The following is a 13,983-nucleotide window of genomic DNA, read 5'->3' on the forward strand; positions in this document are numbered from 1 at the left end:
GGAAAGCAGCTTAACACTACAATAGCATAAAATGTAAGACATGTAGTAGAGTAAGAGTAATAGTAGAAATAAATAATTTACACTATTTAAATTTACATTAGTTAAGCCTATTTAAAAAGTTAACAGAAATAATTCCATTCCTGAGCTTACATTTCCATTCATTTAGAACATGCAGTCAAATTAAATTATTGCTAAGTATTGTGATTTGTAGCTTTAATATAACTTTAACACAAGCTGTATATGATTTCCCTTAATACTGGGCTAGAAACAAATTGAAAGTATTATGTGTCATATGTGTGTCAAATTTTTACATGGTGTTCTCTGTGTTCATTGATACATTTCCTAATTTGATAATTAACATAGTTTGTTGTGCATGATCACAGAAAAAAGTTGTTCAGAAGTTGTACAGAGGTATATGGGTTTTACTTCATTTCATACAGGGTGGAGAGTATGCCAGACGCTCTGCACTACTTGATAATGATGAGCCACTTGTTTACTATTATGATGATGTGAGAACGGCCTATGATATCTTCCAAAGGGGCATGCATGTGTCAAGTGAGTATTGATCATTTGGAAAGAAAGAATAATTCTGGAAGGAGCATATCTTACGGACTTTCATGGAGCCATACCAATTAGCCAGATATGAACATCCATATACACTGGTTCCAATCACTAGATACTGAAACTGAAAATCATAGGACTTGAGAACTAACATTTGAAGTTAGATAACTTATATCAATTCTCTGGGAAGTGGAATCTAGCAACATGAATTTGAATTTTAGTATTCTAATATAAAAATCCAGAACTAAGGTGTTTAGTCATTGAATGTTGCTCGATGCTTCATTTTACTTATTTTTAAATTTTATTTAACATTTTGAACTTTAAATCTCTACAGACAATGGACCTTGTTTGGGTGTAAGGAAACCAAATCAGCCATATGAATGGATTTCTTACAAGGAGGTAAGTGGAAAGGCAAATTTGTATGTGGTCGCAATGCAATGATAAATTAGATGTATTCCATCAAAGCAAATGTTAATTTGACCTTTCCTTAAATGGAAAATAACTGGAAAGTTGGGGAACTCGGAGAACTCAAGAGAAAGAGAGGAAAGATGCTACCAAGAATTGAATAGGTTGAAAAGAAAAGAATTGAAGATTAAAATGTCACAAATTAATTATACTGTAAATAAGAAGAAAGGGATAGTTTTGATTGATTGATTGATTGATTTTTGGGGGCATGCAAGTCAGTCTTGACTCCTGACAACTACCCGAACAAGCCCCTGCAGTTTTCCTGGCCAAGATTTCAGAAGTGGTTTATCACTGCCTGCTTCCAAGGGCTGATAGAGTTTACCTCAAGATCATGTAGCTGGATTTGTACCTAAGGCAGGATGAGAACTCACGATTTTCCTGTGATCGTGGAGACAGCAGCCAGACTGGGTTTGCTCCGTCCAGTAACCAATTGCACTGAGTCTACACTTATGATGTCATTGGGCCCTTGTAGCTCCCCAGTTCAGACTCAGTCCAACCACGATTGGCTGTGAGAATTGATCTCTCCTCCAAATTTTAACTTTATAACTTTAATTGGCAATTTTTAAAAAAAATATTTTTCCTTGAATTGAATTTTTTTCTTCTGACCAAATTGGAGGAAAATTCAGAACTGCTTTCTGGCTGCCTCTCTTCAGTCGTCTGACTGCCTGTGGCCACAAGTTCACTCAGGAAGCCTGCCTTGCAGTCAGATCGGCCAGCTCACGAGCCACGGCTCCGGAGCTGTTTCCCCGCAGCGCTCCTTGACTCTGGGCACTCTGAGGGACGCGCGACCGGCCCTTTCGCACACAACGGTTCCAGGAGAGGTCGACCATTCAGTGGATCACCCAGCCACTAAGAGTGTCGGCAGCTATTTTGCGGGTTGGAAAAGCCCGCGAAGATAGCGGCAGCCATTTTGAGGCTTGGAAAAGCCTCAGAGAAAAAAAGTGAGCCATTTTGGACAGTTTAAAAAAGGCGTGAACCCTGCAGCAGTCGATACAAGTGCCCACCAACCCAGAATCATCTCAGGTGGACTGGATTAGAAGCGCCTGGCCAGCAAATGGGTGAGACCGTTGCCTATCTTTATTGTGATTTGGATTTATGTCGGGTGATATGGCTGACCAAGCTGTGGCTGCAGATAAAGGATTAGAGGAGGCAGGGCCATCTGGGGCAAAGAGCAGTAGGAAGTGGCAAGCCAAAGAGGCTTCTTCCTCAGGGGTAAGCCCCAAGGTCTCTAAAGCGACTACCAGGGCAGAAGAGCGCAGGCAGAAGGCTCTTGAGAAGGGGTTTCAAAGGGCCCAGAAACAGCAACAAATTCTAACTGCCCAACCCTCTCCTCCTCCCCCGGAGGATTCTCAAGTGGCCTCCCCAGCTCCACCTGTCTTGCCTCCCATGGGCCCTTGCCTTTTTATGGCTGATTCAGATGGGGAACTGTCTTCTCCTCCTCTTTTATAGAGCCTGAAAACAGAGGCAATTTCTTTAATGTCCCTCTCAATAGGGAACACACCTTTGAACAGGCTGCCCTCCCTGTTGCGCATGGTTCTGGGATTCCCCAAGCCATGTACACCTCTCCTACAGATATGGCAACCATCATTGCTGAAACAATTAAACAGGTCATGGCTGCTGTCCTACAACAGCGCCCCCAACGTGCTCCATCACATAGCCACAAGCATAAATCTTCTGCAACAACCTGATCCCTCTGCTTCTACCTCTCAGGCTTCAGTTGGTGGGGAGCAAGATAACTTGTGAGATTCAGACCTGTCTGATGATGAGGTGGTCACCCCGGATGCCCCGGCCTTTGCTGGATTATTCAAAACCGATCGCTTTAAGTCCCTTCTACTTAAAGCCATTAAAGCTGCTAACTTACCATCTTCTGCTTCAGCTTCTACTTCACAAGAGAAACCGACAGAACCAGCTACAATTGAGAGTCCCAGTACCCCATTCACCGAATCTACTGTGGAAAAGGAGGTGATCCCTGTTCCCAAGATCTTCCTGAACGTGATCCAGAAACAGTGGGAGTCGGGCACGGGTCCACAGCCAACCAACTTCGACAAACATCTCTACAACATTGCACCGGAACTCACCAAATTCTTCAAGACCCCCCCAGTGGATGCACCGGTTGCAGCCCTGTCATCCCATACAGTGGTCTCTGGAGCCCCTGAGGAGAAAAGGTCAGATCAAACCTTAGTCAAAAACTATCACACTGAGGCCTGGGCGGTTAGGGACTCCATGGCCACTTCCTTTTTCTCTAGAGCGGCCCTAGTCTGGATTGAGCAACTTTAGGAGCGCATTGCTCCTACTGACACTAGATCACATAGGGACTTCAACAAGATTAGGGCAGCTGTTGAATTTGTGGCTGATTCTTCTCTCAATGCTGCCAGGCGTCTGCTTTGGCTCAAGCCATGGCTGATGGATGTCCATACCAAGTGGCGCCTGGCAGCCTCCCCCTTCAGTGGCACCCAATTATTTGGTACCCCTTTGGATCCGTACCTCAAGGAATCTAAAGACAAGCGCAAGGTCCTTTCATCCATCTATAAGAAAAAAGACAGTCACCCCGCTCCCTACGATAGGAGGTCACTCTTTCGGCCAGTGGACGGGGGTACTTCCTTCTCCAGTCTGCAACGTCAATCTTACACTCCCAGACAGGGATCTCACCAGGACAGATCTAACAGAAACACACAGCGTTTCCCTCCCAAGAAGTCTTACCATGGAGGAAACAGACTCCAATTTTCTTGTTGAAAATGATTATCTGGACTCTCTTCTGATCGGAGGCCGCCTGGCGTTCTTTGCCCACCTCTGGGAAGAGACCACAACAGACAATTTGGTACTCAAAACTGTCATATTCGGCCTCATGCTGGAATTCCTGACCATCCCCCAGGAATACTTCGAGCCATGCCCGATCTCTCGGTGTCCTCGCAAGAGGTCACTGATGGAACAAGCCATTCATCACATGTTGGAGATCCGGGCTATCCCAACCGGTTCCTCCCCATCAGGAAGGGCAGGGTTTTTATTCCCGCCTATTTGTAGTACCGAAAAATTCCGGGGGATGGAGAGCAATTTTGGATCTAAAATTGTTGAACTACTGGCGGTTCAAAATGCATTCCCTGCACACCATCCTGCAGAAAGTCAGAAAAGGCAACTTCCTCACGTCGGTGGACTTGACCGAAGCTTACCTTCATATTACTATCTTCGTAGACCACTGAAAATATCTCTGTTTCTCTTATGGGGGCACTTCCAGTACCGAGCTCTTCCATTCAGTCTGTCCTCCCCCCCCCCCCCCCCCCGGGTCTTCACTGCGGAATCACCGGTTCGGGGTGAATCTCAAAAAGAGTCACCTCATTCCTGGCACTCGCATTCTCCACCTCCGAGTCTTAACAGACACCGTGGCGGAGAGGGTGTTTCTGTCCAATGATCGCATACTCAATCTGAAGGAGCTTGTCAGCAAGGTGCTATGCCTCCCCAAGGCGTCACTTCTTCTCTCCCAAGTCTTGGGCAAGATGGTGTCTTGCTTCGGGGTTATCCCGTGGGCCAGGTTCTACAGCAGGAGCCTTCAATGGTTCATGCTTCCACATCAGAAGGCCGACAGGAGCTATTCTCCTCTCCGGGTTCCCCTTCCCAGCCAGGTCTTACAATCCCTCAAACGGTGGCAGTCCCCGGCGATTTTGCAGGGGACCTTTTTCAGGGATCCGTACCGTCTCACATGACGGACATGACGGACACAGGTCTGACAGGATGGGGGGCACACATGCAGGACCTAGTGGCTCAGGGACAGTGGTCCTTCGAAGAGAGCCAAAACAGCATAAATTGGCTAGATTTGTGGGCTGTTCGCCTCTCCCTCAGACAATTCCAACACAAAGTTCAGGACCGCCACATATTAGTCCTAACAGACAATACCACAACCAAGGTGCACATAAACAGGCAGGGGGGAACACGTTCCTGGCCCCTAATGCAGGAGTCCAATTTGTTGTGCTGGTGGGTGGAATCTTACCTGTCATCTCTCAGGACAGAGCACATCTCAGGTGTCTCCAACGTCCAGGCAGACTGGCTGAGCTGGACAAGGATAGATCAGGCGGAGTGGAGCATCCATCCGAACCTCTTCCATCGAATGACACTACGATTCGGTTTCCCAGTCCTAGACCTGTTTGCGATGGCAGACAACAACCCAGGTATTATTCGCAGTTCATGGATCCCATGGCAGAAGGAGTAGATGTCTTCAGGTACCAGTGGCCCAAAGGTCTCCTGTATGCGTTTCCTTCCCTTCCCCTCATTCAGAGAGTAATTTGGAAAATGTTGGAGCAGGAGGCAGAACTACTGCTGCTAGCGCCGGACTGGCCACGCCGGCATTGGTCTGCTGACCTAGTGACTCTGTCAATCTCCACTCCATGGCACATCCCACGATCTCTCCTGTCTCTGCACCAGGGGTCAGTTTGTCATCCCGAACCCCAGTGGCTATAATTAACCACATGGCGATTGAGCGGCAAGCCTTAACAGCCGATAACATCTCCTTCAACGTCATTGTTACCATTCAGGCATCACGCAGAAGTTCTACTAACCGCATTTACGATGCCACCTGGCGGGCATTCGCACTATGGTGTACCAACAAGACTGTTGACCCACATAAAGCGTCCATTCCTCAGATATTGGACTTCTTCCAGAGGGGGCTTGATCAGGGCCTTACCCCTAATACATTACGCTGACAGGTGGCTTCTTTGGCTTCTGTCCTGGACAGTCTTGCCTCCGACCATCTACCTTCTCATCCCTTGATCCGGAGATTTCTCCATGGAGCGTCCAACCTGTGTCCCTCTGCCATCCATAAGTATCGGACTTGGGACTTGGGACGTGTCCTAGAGGCTCTGACTGCCTTGCCCTTTGAACCTATGAGATCCACTTCTTTGAAACTGCTGTCCTTTAAGACATTGTTTTTGGTGGGTATAACATCTGCAAGATGTATTTCTGATTTGGCTGCCCTTTCAGTCAGGCATGACTTATGTGTGTTCCATCCAGATTGAGTCATTTTAAGACTGGACCTGACATTCATACAGAAGGTGAATAGCTGCTTCCACAGGGGTCAAGAGTTAACCTTGCCTGATTTCTGCCCTTATCCTCGTCATGAGAAGGCGCGTAAGTGGCACACTCTTGACGTACGACGTGCCCTCAAGATCTACATTGACCGTACTGCTTTGCTCCGCCACTCGGAAGCTCTCTTAGTTTCCTTCTGCCAGGCTTCCTTGGGTACCAAGGCTTCATCGTCGAGTCTGGGGCGATGGATCAGGGCCTGTATTAAACTGTCTTATGAACTCCAGTGCTTGCTGGTTCCTCTAAACATTACAGCTCATTCTACAGAAGTGCTGCGACAACTGCTGCTTGGTCCACGCAGGCCACATTGGAAGAGGTCTGCCGGGCAGCCATGTGGGCTTCTCCCACGGTCTTCATACGTCATTACAAGTTACACAAGTATGCATCGGCTGACGCAACCTTTGGGCGCAGGGTGCTGCAACAAGTGCTTGTGCCTTAACGGACTTTCTTTAGTATCCCCACCTAGTGGACAGCCCAGTCTTTGGTACGTCCCAGTCTGGCTGCTGTCTCCACGATCACAGGAAAATGGGTGTTGGTTCTTACCTGATATGCTCATTTTCTGTTGAAGTGGAGACAGCAGCCAGCCCCGCCCTGGTATGTGTCACACACTGGAAATTTTTTGTGCGGAGGAAAGAGAAACAGAGACTATGGACTTGCACCTGTACGTTTTTCTCACAATTCTCACTTGAGTCTACAGTTTTCCTTTGCCTGAACTGGGGAGGAGCCACAAGGGCCCGATGACATCATAAGTTGTAGACTCAGTCCAATTGGTTACTGGACGGAGCAAACCCAGTCTGGCTGCTGTCTCCACTTCAACAGAAAATGAGTGTATCAGGTAAGAACCAACACCCATCGTCAGGTTTCTAGCTTGATGCTTTAACTATTACACAAAACTGGCTCTCCTTTTGATAATACATTGCTTTTTAATGGGAAAAAATTCCCATTTTCATATAATATCACTGGAAATTAAGCCTTAATGATCCGTAATCAACTAGTATTCTGTGTGTTGATAGAATATATTAGTCATCTATAACCTAAAATATTGGAGTACCAGGAAAACCTCAGCTTTAGTGGATTTAGTGAACATCAATTAGAGAAGGCACAGAAGCAAAACTTACATTCAGCCATGATTGGGATCCAAAACTGCACAGTTGTTCATCAAGCTTCATTTAGAAATCTCCTTTCTTAAGGAAAATTCCATCCTATTGTAATATATTAGCATGTATATAAAGTTTATTTAGGGATTAGACATTATTGAATGAAATTACAAGGAACTTTCAAAGCCATAAATATCCAACTGTATTAATACAAACATTTGTGTTTCCCCTATCTCCACCCATATCTCCACCCACCCAGGTTGCAGAAAAAGCAGAATGTGTTGGTTCAGCCCTTCTTAATAGAGGCTTCAAACCATCTCCTGACCAGTTCATAGGACTCTTCTCTCAGAACAGACCTGAGGTAATCAAAGATCATTAGTCCAATAAATCCTATTAAAAAGAATGTTTAAAAATAGAGCTGTAGTGTTCAGTAAAATGCTTCTAGCGGTGGAGAATCTGTCCTGATAGGCATGATTCCTGTCCTCCTGTTGGCTTGAGTAATACTTGAGATTTTTTTTTTTTTTGCTTTACCTTGAAAGATACAGTTTTGCTTACCTTGCCAAAGCTAGTATTTCTGTAAGTTGCCTGTAATTCTGCGTTTAATTGAACCTCAGAAATCTTGGCAGCATAAAACTAGCATAAATTAGTGCAATTAACTACTGTTGCTTCTGACAGACCTTTAGAAATAGTGCATAGTTATTGTTGTTTTTAATAGTACATGAGTTACAGATAGGCCACTGTATTTTTGAGATTGCAGATCACAAAATTGAGTTTTAACTATGATAGTTAAGCATTTTGCCTATGCATATACTGGCTCAGTTTATTTTTTATGTTTTTCTTGTAATTCATATGTATTTGTGAATTCAATTTTCATAAAAAGTCTTCACTAATCTGATCCAGGAAAATAGCTGTGAAAGTTATCAAATTTTTATTAATGTTTATAAGTTCCCGACCTCTTCACTTAGTGACATTTAGCTTGCTGTCATATTAATATTTTGCTTTATCAGCTTTACCCAGGAGTTTATAATGTTGGAAATATATACAAATGGTGAAATAATATATAGTTTCATTGCAACATATTACTTGGTTAATCCATTAATTTAGATTCCTATAATGCAATAGCTCTCAATCTTCAATATAAAGAAGTAGTCTAGTTATGCTCTCTTCTGTGCAGGAAGTTTGATACAATGTCTATTTACCCATAGTTTTATACATACCTTTTCTTTCTAATTCCTTTGTACTCCATGTTCAGTAATCTACGTGCCTAAAATTAATCTAGTGTTACATATCTATGTTCATATCTTCACCCATTGTGTGGGCTACAGTGTTAGTCTTTTATGTCCTAACACATAATGACATTGTAGGTTTCAGCTTGGTCACTATTTACCATAATTATCTAATCTACAGAATCTTTTTTTTACATGTACACCCAACAGTTTAGCCTAGGAGTGTCAAACTGAAGGCCCACAGATGTGGGCCACAGGATGCTTAAATCTGGTCTGTGGGGCCAGCCTGGAAATAACAAAGGACTGGTCCAGGGTGTCTCTGCTGGCCAAAATGGGCCCCAGGGCCCTGCATGCAGACTGTTTTTGGCCCTCATGGCCTCCAACACCAGTCTGGTGGCCGAAAACAGGCCACGGTGGGACCTGTTTTTGGCCTCCATGACCTAAAGCATTTTGCCAGTTGAAAATGGGCTCAGGGGAGGGTTTTCAGCCTCCATGGCCTCCTACAGAAGTCTGGCAACCAAAAATGGGCCCTGGGGGGGGCACGGGGGGTTCGTTTTATGTTTCCTTCTCCGCCCCATGCACTCTATCTTCCTTCCTGTTGGCTGCTTTACACATGATTCCTGGCTTCAGGAATATGGAACAGGCCTAATCCAAAGAGTTTGCTCACTTATCTGTGGCTGTAATGTGATTTGTTAGTTTTCACTTACAACTGGATTGTATTATCTCCCCCGTAAATACAGAACATAATTGGATGTAGGATATAGTAGTATGCACAAACTGTAAGATTTTTTTAATTGCAGTATGTTATGTGAAAATGTCTAGTGGTTATTTCTAAATTATGATTTACTATGTAAAGCTCAAATGGCTGAATTTACAGAACACCGAGTCAAAATCAAATCATATTATGACTGGATCGTGCAAATCTGGCAGATAGAAGGCAGATTTTGTCAGATATGCATAAAACCCAGTGAAGTCAGTGAGGTTTAATTGTGTATCCAGTTGTAGTCCAAATGGACCTGGAAATGTTTCTGCACAGCATGCATATTTTCTGAATCTTTCTAGACATTTAGTAATATATTGTAATGATTTTGTTGTGTTGTACAGTGTTCCTCTTTACAATAGATATCTAGAATAAAAAATAATGTCTTCAAAGAACTCTATTAAAAATAAAAAATGGGAGGGTCAGCTAAAGTATCCTACATAGAGATAGTTAATATTTCAAAGGACAGATTCAACAGGGAAAAGGGAAACCTGAATTGATATTGCCTAAGCATTAACAAAGCGTGTACAGTTTTGTTATTTGGGGATGGAGAAGTGCCATAAATAAGGCAGATGGATTAATACACGAAGAAGACAAAAAGGAGATGTGGATGAATTAAAGAGAAATGAATTGTTTTGTTTAAAAGTCTTTTAAGGTTCTAAATGTTAATTTATCCTTCAACCCAGCAAGTATAAATATAATACCCTGTGGGTTGTTTAGGTTGTCTTAACCAGAGATGGGCTTCAAATCCTGGCACTACTAGTTTGCTCGTGCATGCATCGCTTCTGCGCATGCCAGGAAGCTTTTCCTCATGCACAGATGCGTCCAGGTGGGCGAACGGAGCCTCCTGCCACTGCCACTACTAATTCGGCCGATCCGGGCCGAACTGGGAGCAACCCACCTCTGGTCTTAACTCACATTAGGCTTTTAAACATCTCTGTTCTGACAATATTATGCATATATTCAGATCTGCTCCTATACAAAAGAGTCAAGCTCCATAGCAGCTGGGGACTCTACATGTCTTTAATCTCTACATTATGGAATTGAGACTATTTGTGCCAGAAAGTAAATCTTACTTTGTCTGGAATAACTGTTTTGAATGCAAAGGGGAAAAATGCATCTTGAGCCTGTGTCAAACACCCACTATGGCCACACCCTGACCATGCTCACCCCATCCCTTTGAGGTCAAACATGACCTTGATGTGGCCCTCAATGAAATCGAGTTTGACACCCCTCATTTAGCCCATTTAAAGTGCTAAAGTTTACATTAAATGGCCAAGTGGAAAACAAAAAGTGTAAAAACTTAGTTCAGATATCCTGTACTCTTAACTAGCACTAGCCCTTAGACTTCTATACCACTATATAGAGTGCTATTAGAGCCCTCTTTAAGTGGTTTACATAGTTTGCATATTGCCTCCAACAGTCTAGGTCCTCATTTTACTGACTTCAGAAAGATGGAAGGCTGAGTCAACTTTGAGCAAGTCAGAATTGAAATCCTGACAATAAGCAGAATCAGCCTGCAATATAGCATTCTAACCACTGCACCAGAGGTAGTAGAAATTTTGAGTAGTTCGGAGAATCGGTAAATACCACCTCTGCCTGGTCCCGCCCCCATCTATTCTCTGTCTCCCAAGTCCCATCTGATTGGGAGTAAATGGGGATTTTGCAGTATCCTTCCCCTGGAGTGGGGTGGGAATGGAGATTTTACAGTATCCTTCCCCTGCCACTCCCACCAAGTCACGGCCACAGAACCAGTAGTAAAAAAAAAATTGAATCCCACCACTGCACTGTACCACTCATAACTAAGTAGGAATAGGGTCACTTGAGAATCCTTATCTCATCTGAAAGAAAATAGCTAATATAATAAAAATCAGAGTTGTTTATCTACATAGATTTTTGAAGAGGAGAGGGAGGTAAAATACAAATGTCAAAAGAGAAATAATATGATTTAAATGCTTGTGTCTGACATTGGTATTCAAATAGGAAAGAGCAGATTTTATATTATTAGATTTTATTAGATTAGATTTTATTTATTTGTATTCCACCCTTAATATTTTTACAAATAACTCTAGGTGTCACACCTTCCTTTTCCTATTTTCCCCACAATAACAATCCTGTGAGATGAGTTGGACTGAAAGAGTGTAACAGATATAGAATTTTCCCAGCTGGCTAAGGCAGGACTTGAACTCATTTATTATGATGGTTTAACCGTTTTTACATAATTGTGGTTACTAGTGAATGTTATGTAGTTAATGGCATGATGCTTCTCCAGGTTGTTATTTTTATATGACTTCTTTATAACTTAGTACATTTATTTTTTAAAAACCTATATAAGTAAACATATGTCTAGGAAACACAAATAAAAATATGCTTCATTTGCATCTTTCCCAAATTTATTATGCTAGTTTTTTTTTTAAAGGAAGTTTTTATCTGATTGTAGGAAAAAAACAGTATTTTCTTTGGATGGAATTTTCCATATTGCCTTTGTGAAAAAACCTTTTGTGAAAAATAGAGTGGCCAATACTTTCAAGACTAGGAGAATTTCGTATAGAAAATTTCGTATACTCTTCTTATAGAGTTAAGCTTTGCAAATGAGGCCTGACTTCTTTCTGCTCTGCTTGCAGTGGGTTATCATTGAACAAGGATGTTATACTTACTCGATGGTGCTTGTGCCACTCTATGATACTCTTGGAACAGAAGCTATCATTTTTATTTTAAATAAAGGTATGTTCTGAACACTTCAGTTTACTAAACCAAACCCTTATACTCTGATGAGTTTGAACATCAATGAATATAGAAAAACTGACAGCAGAAAAAAACAGTGGTCTATTGAGTCTGTCCTTTGAGTTTTTGTTTTCTTTTGTTTTCTTTTTAATGTATTTATTATTTTATATATTACTTTTTATTTATTAATTTTTGTCCAATGATAAACATATGTTTATCCCAAGCATGTTTAAACTTACTTACTTTATGATTGACTCGCTACCTCCGTTGGAATTTGGTTCCAAACTTCCACTACTCTTTCTGTGAAGTAATATTCTAATATAATTTAACTTATGATGCTAATTATTTTGAAAGCTGCTATAGCAATAAAACTAGGATTGATTTGTTTCTACCACCATTAGTCATGGTGGCACAGTGGTTAGAATACAGTATTGCAGGCTAATTCTGCTGACTGCCGGCTGCCAGCAGTTTGGCAGTTCGAATCTCACCAACTCAAGGTTGACTCACCTTCCATCCTTCAAGGTCAGTAAAATGAGACCCAGATTGTTAGGGGCAATATACTGACTCTGTAAACCACTGAGAGAGGGCTGTAAAGCATTGTGAAGTGGTGTATAGGTCTAAGTGCTATTGCCATTGCTATTAAGAGTAACTATAGTAAATTCATATAGAAAATCTGGCTGCCTCTGTTTGGTTTAGAATAGCTTGATACCAGAAGCACTTTTAATAAAATTCCATTAGGTAAGTCATACTAGTCTGAAAAGAGAGAGAGAAAGATTTGGATCTAAAGAAATACAAACGAAGATTACAGTATGAGATTACTTCAGATTCTTACCTTGATTGGACGGTATGATAAGGTAACCCATTTTCTAATTATAGAATCCAAACTATTTTCCTGGGTGCTGCTCTGGAGAGTCCAAGCATGGGTTAAATACTGCCAAGTTGCCCAGGACTGAATTGAAACTTTGAGCCACGCTTCTGATGCCGACTAATCCCCACATTTTTTCAATTCAGATAGCCCAGTGGACGCGCTTCCAGTTTCTCTTCATTCCTAATTGATTGCTTGGACTCTGATTTTCTATTTTACTACAAAGATTCTAGTCTTCTTCCTGATTATTGGAGTCTCCTTTTAATTTAATTCCCTGGTTCTCACCAATTTCAGCCTCTCCGTTGTCCTGGGCTCGCTTGGGCACAGTGAGACTGCAGGCAGCTGTAGCTGTGGGGGAAGGCGCATGGGTCGGAGTGCCGATGCCAGCGCGATTGTAGCCCCACTGAGACCTTCATTGCTGCTGACCGTGCTTCTGAGTGAGCCAGCTGTTGGTGCAGAGCCTCAGAGCTCTCCGGTATATGTGGGTGGCCATTTTAGGTGGGTTGCATTTGGTGGTGGCCATTTTGAGAGCATCGCACATGGCCGCCATTTTGTTGACCTACTTTTGCCGCAAAAAGGAGCTTCAGCTGCCTGATTGCCTGTCTCTTGCGGGTCGCCGCTAGAAGCCTTCCTGTCTGGAATTCCGGCAGGTTTGCCTACACACACCTCCACCATTACAGCAGAGGGTGGTAGCGGAGGTTGGTGGCCCACGATGTCGCGCCCTACATTAATGCACCTGTATGAGTGCTGGTAGCTTGGAGTTCTCACCATTCTCCTTCACCAATCAAAGGACTGCTGACCTTTGCTTGCCCTTGCCTTCAGTGCCTCTGCACCAGAGTGCTAAGGCTGTTTGTCTGAGGTGGTGAGTGGGGGAAAGTTTCCTTTCAGGCCTTACGTCCCCACATTTAATCATGGCAAACGAGGCCCCTGAGGAACAGCAAGTTGGTCCTTTCACCAGCAGGGCCTATACCAGACAGGCTGGCAAGGCAGCCAGGAAGGCCATCAGAGCAAGCAAGCCTTACTCTAGGCAGGGGACTAAGCAGAGTTCAGGCCTAGACAGAGATGCCATCAGACGCCAGAAGGCTTTAGAGAAGCAATTTTCTAGGGCTCAACTCCAGGCCCAGAGAGCCGGGCCTGCTTTTCCTGGAGATCACTCGCCCAGGGTTCAACCTGATCAGGATCCTCCAATGTTGGAGAGTGAGGATGAAAGCCAGG

The 13,983-nt window shown here is 43.3% G+C and overlaps 1 protein-coding gene across 4 annotated transcripts in view; it reads left to right on the top strand.

The window, feature by feature from the left end:
* The window catches only part of ACSL1 (acyl-CoA synthetase long chain family member 1), a 55,285-nt gene that overhangs the window by 12,144 nt on the left and 29,158 nt on the right, over positions 1-13,983 (top strand). For all 4 annotated transcript variants that reach the window (XM_032223609.1, XM_032223608.1, XM_032223610.1 and 1 more), the window contains exons 3-6: positions 441-555; positions 896-960; positions 7,453-7,554; positions 11,804-11,903. In XM_032223609.1, coding sequence (XP_032079500.1) covers positions 441-555; positions 896-960; positions 7,453-7,554; positions 11,804-11,903 — 382 coding nt within the window. The remainder of the gene's footprint in view (positions 1-440; positions 556-895; positions 961-7,452; positions 7,555-11,803; positions 11,904-13,983) is intronic.

The sequence above is a fragment of the Thamnophis elegans genome, chromosome 9 (genome assembly GCF_009769535.1).
Source record: "Thamnophis elegans isolate rThaEle1 chromosome 9, rThaEle1.pri, whole genome shotgun sequence".
Taxonomy (NCBI): Eukaryota; Metazoa; Chordata; class Lepidosauria; order Squamata; family Colubridae; genus Thamnophis; species Thamnophis elegans.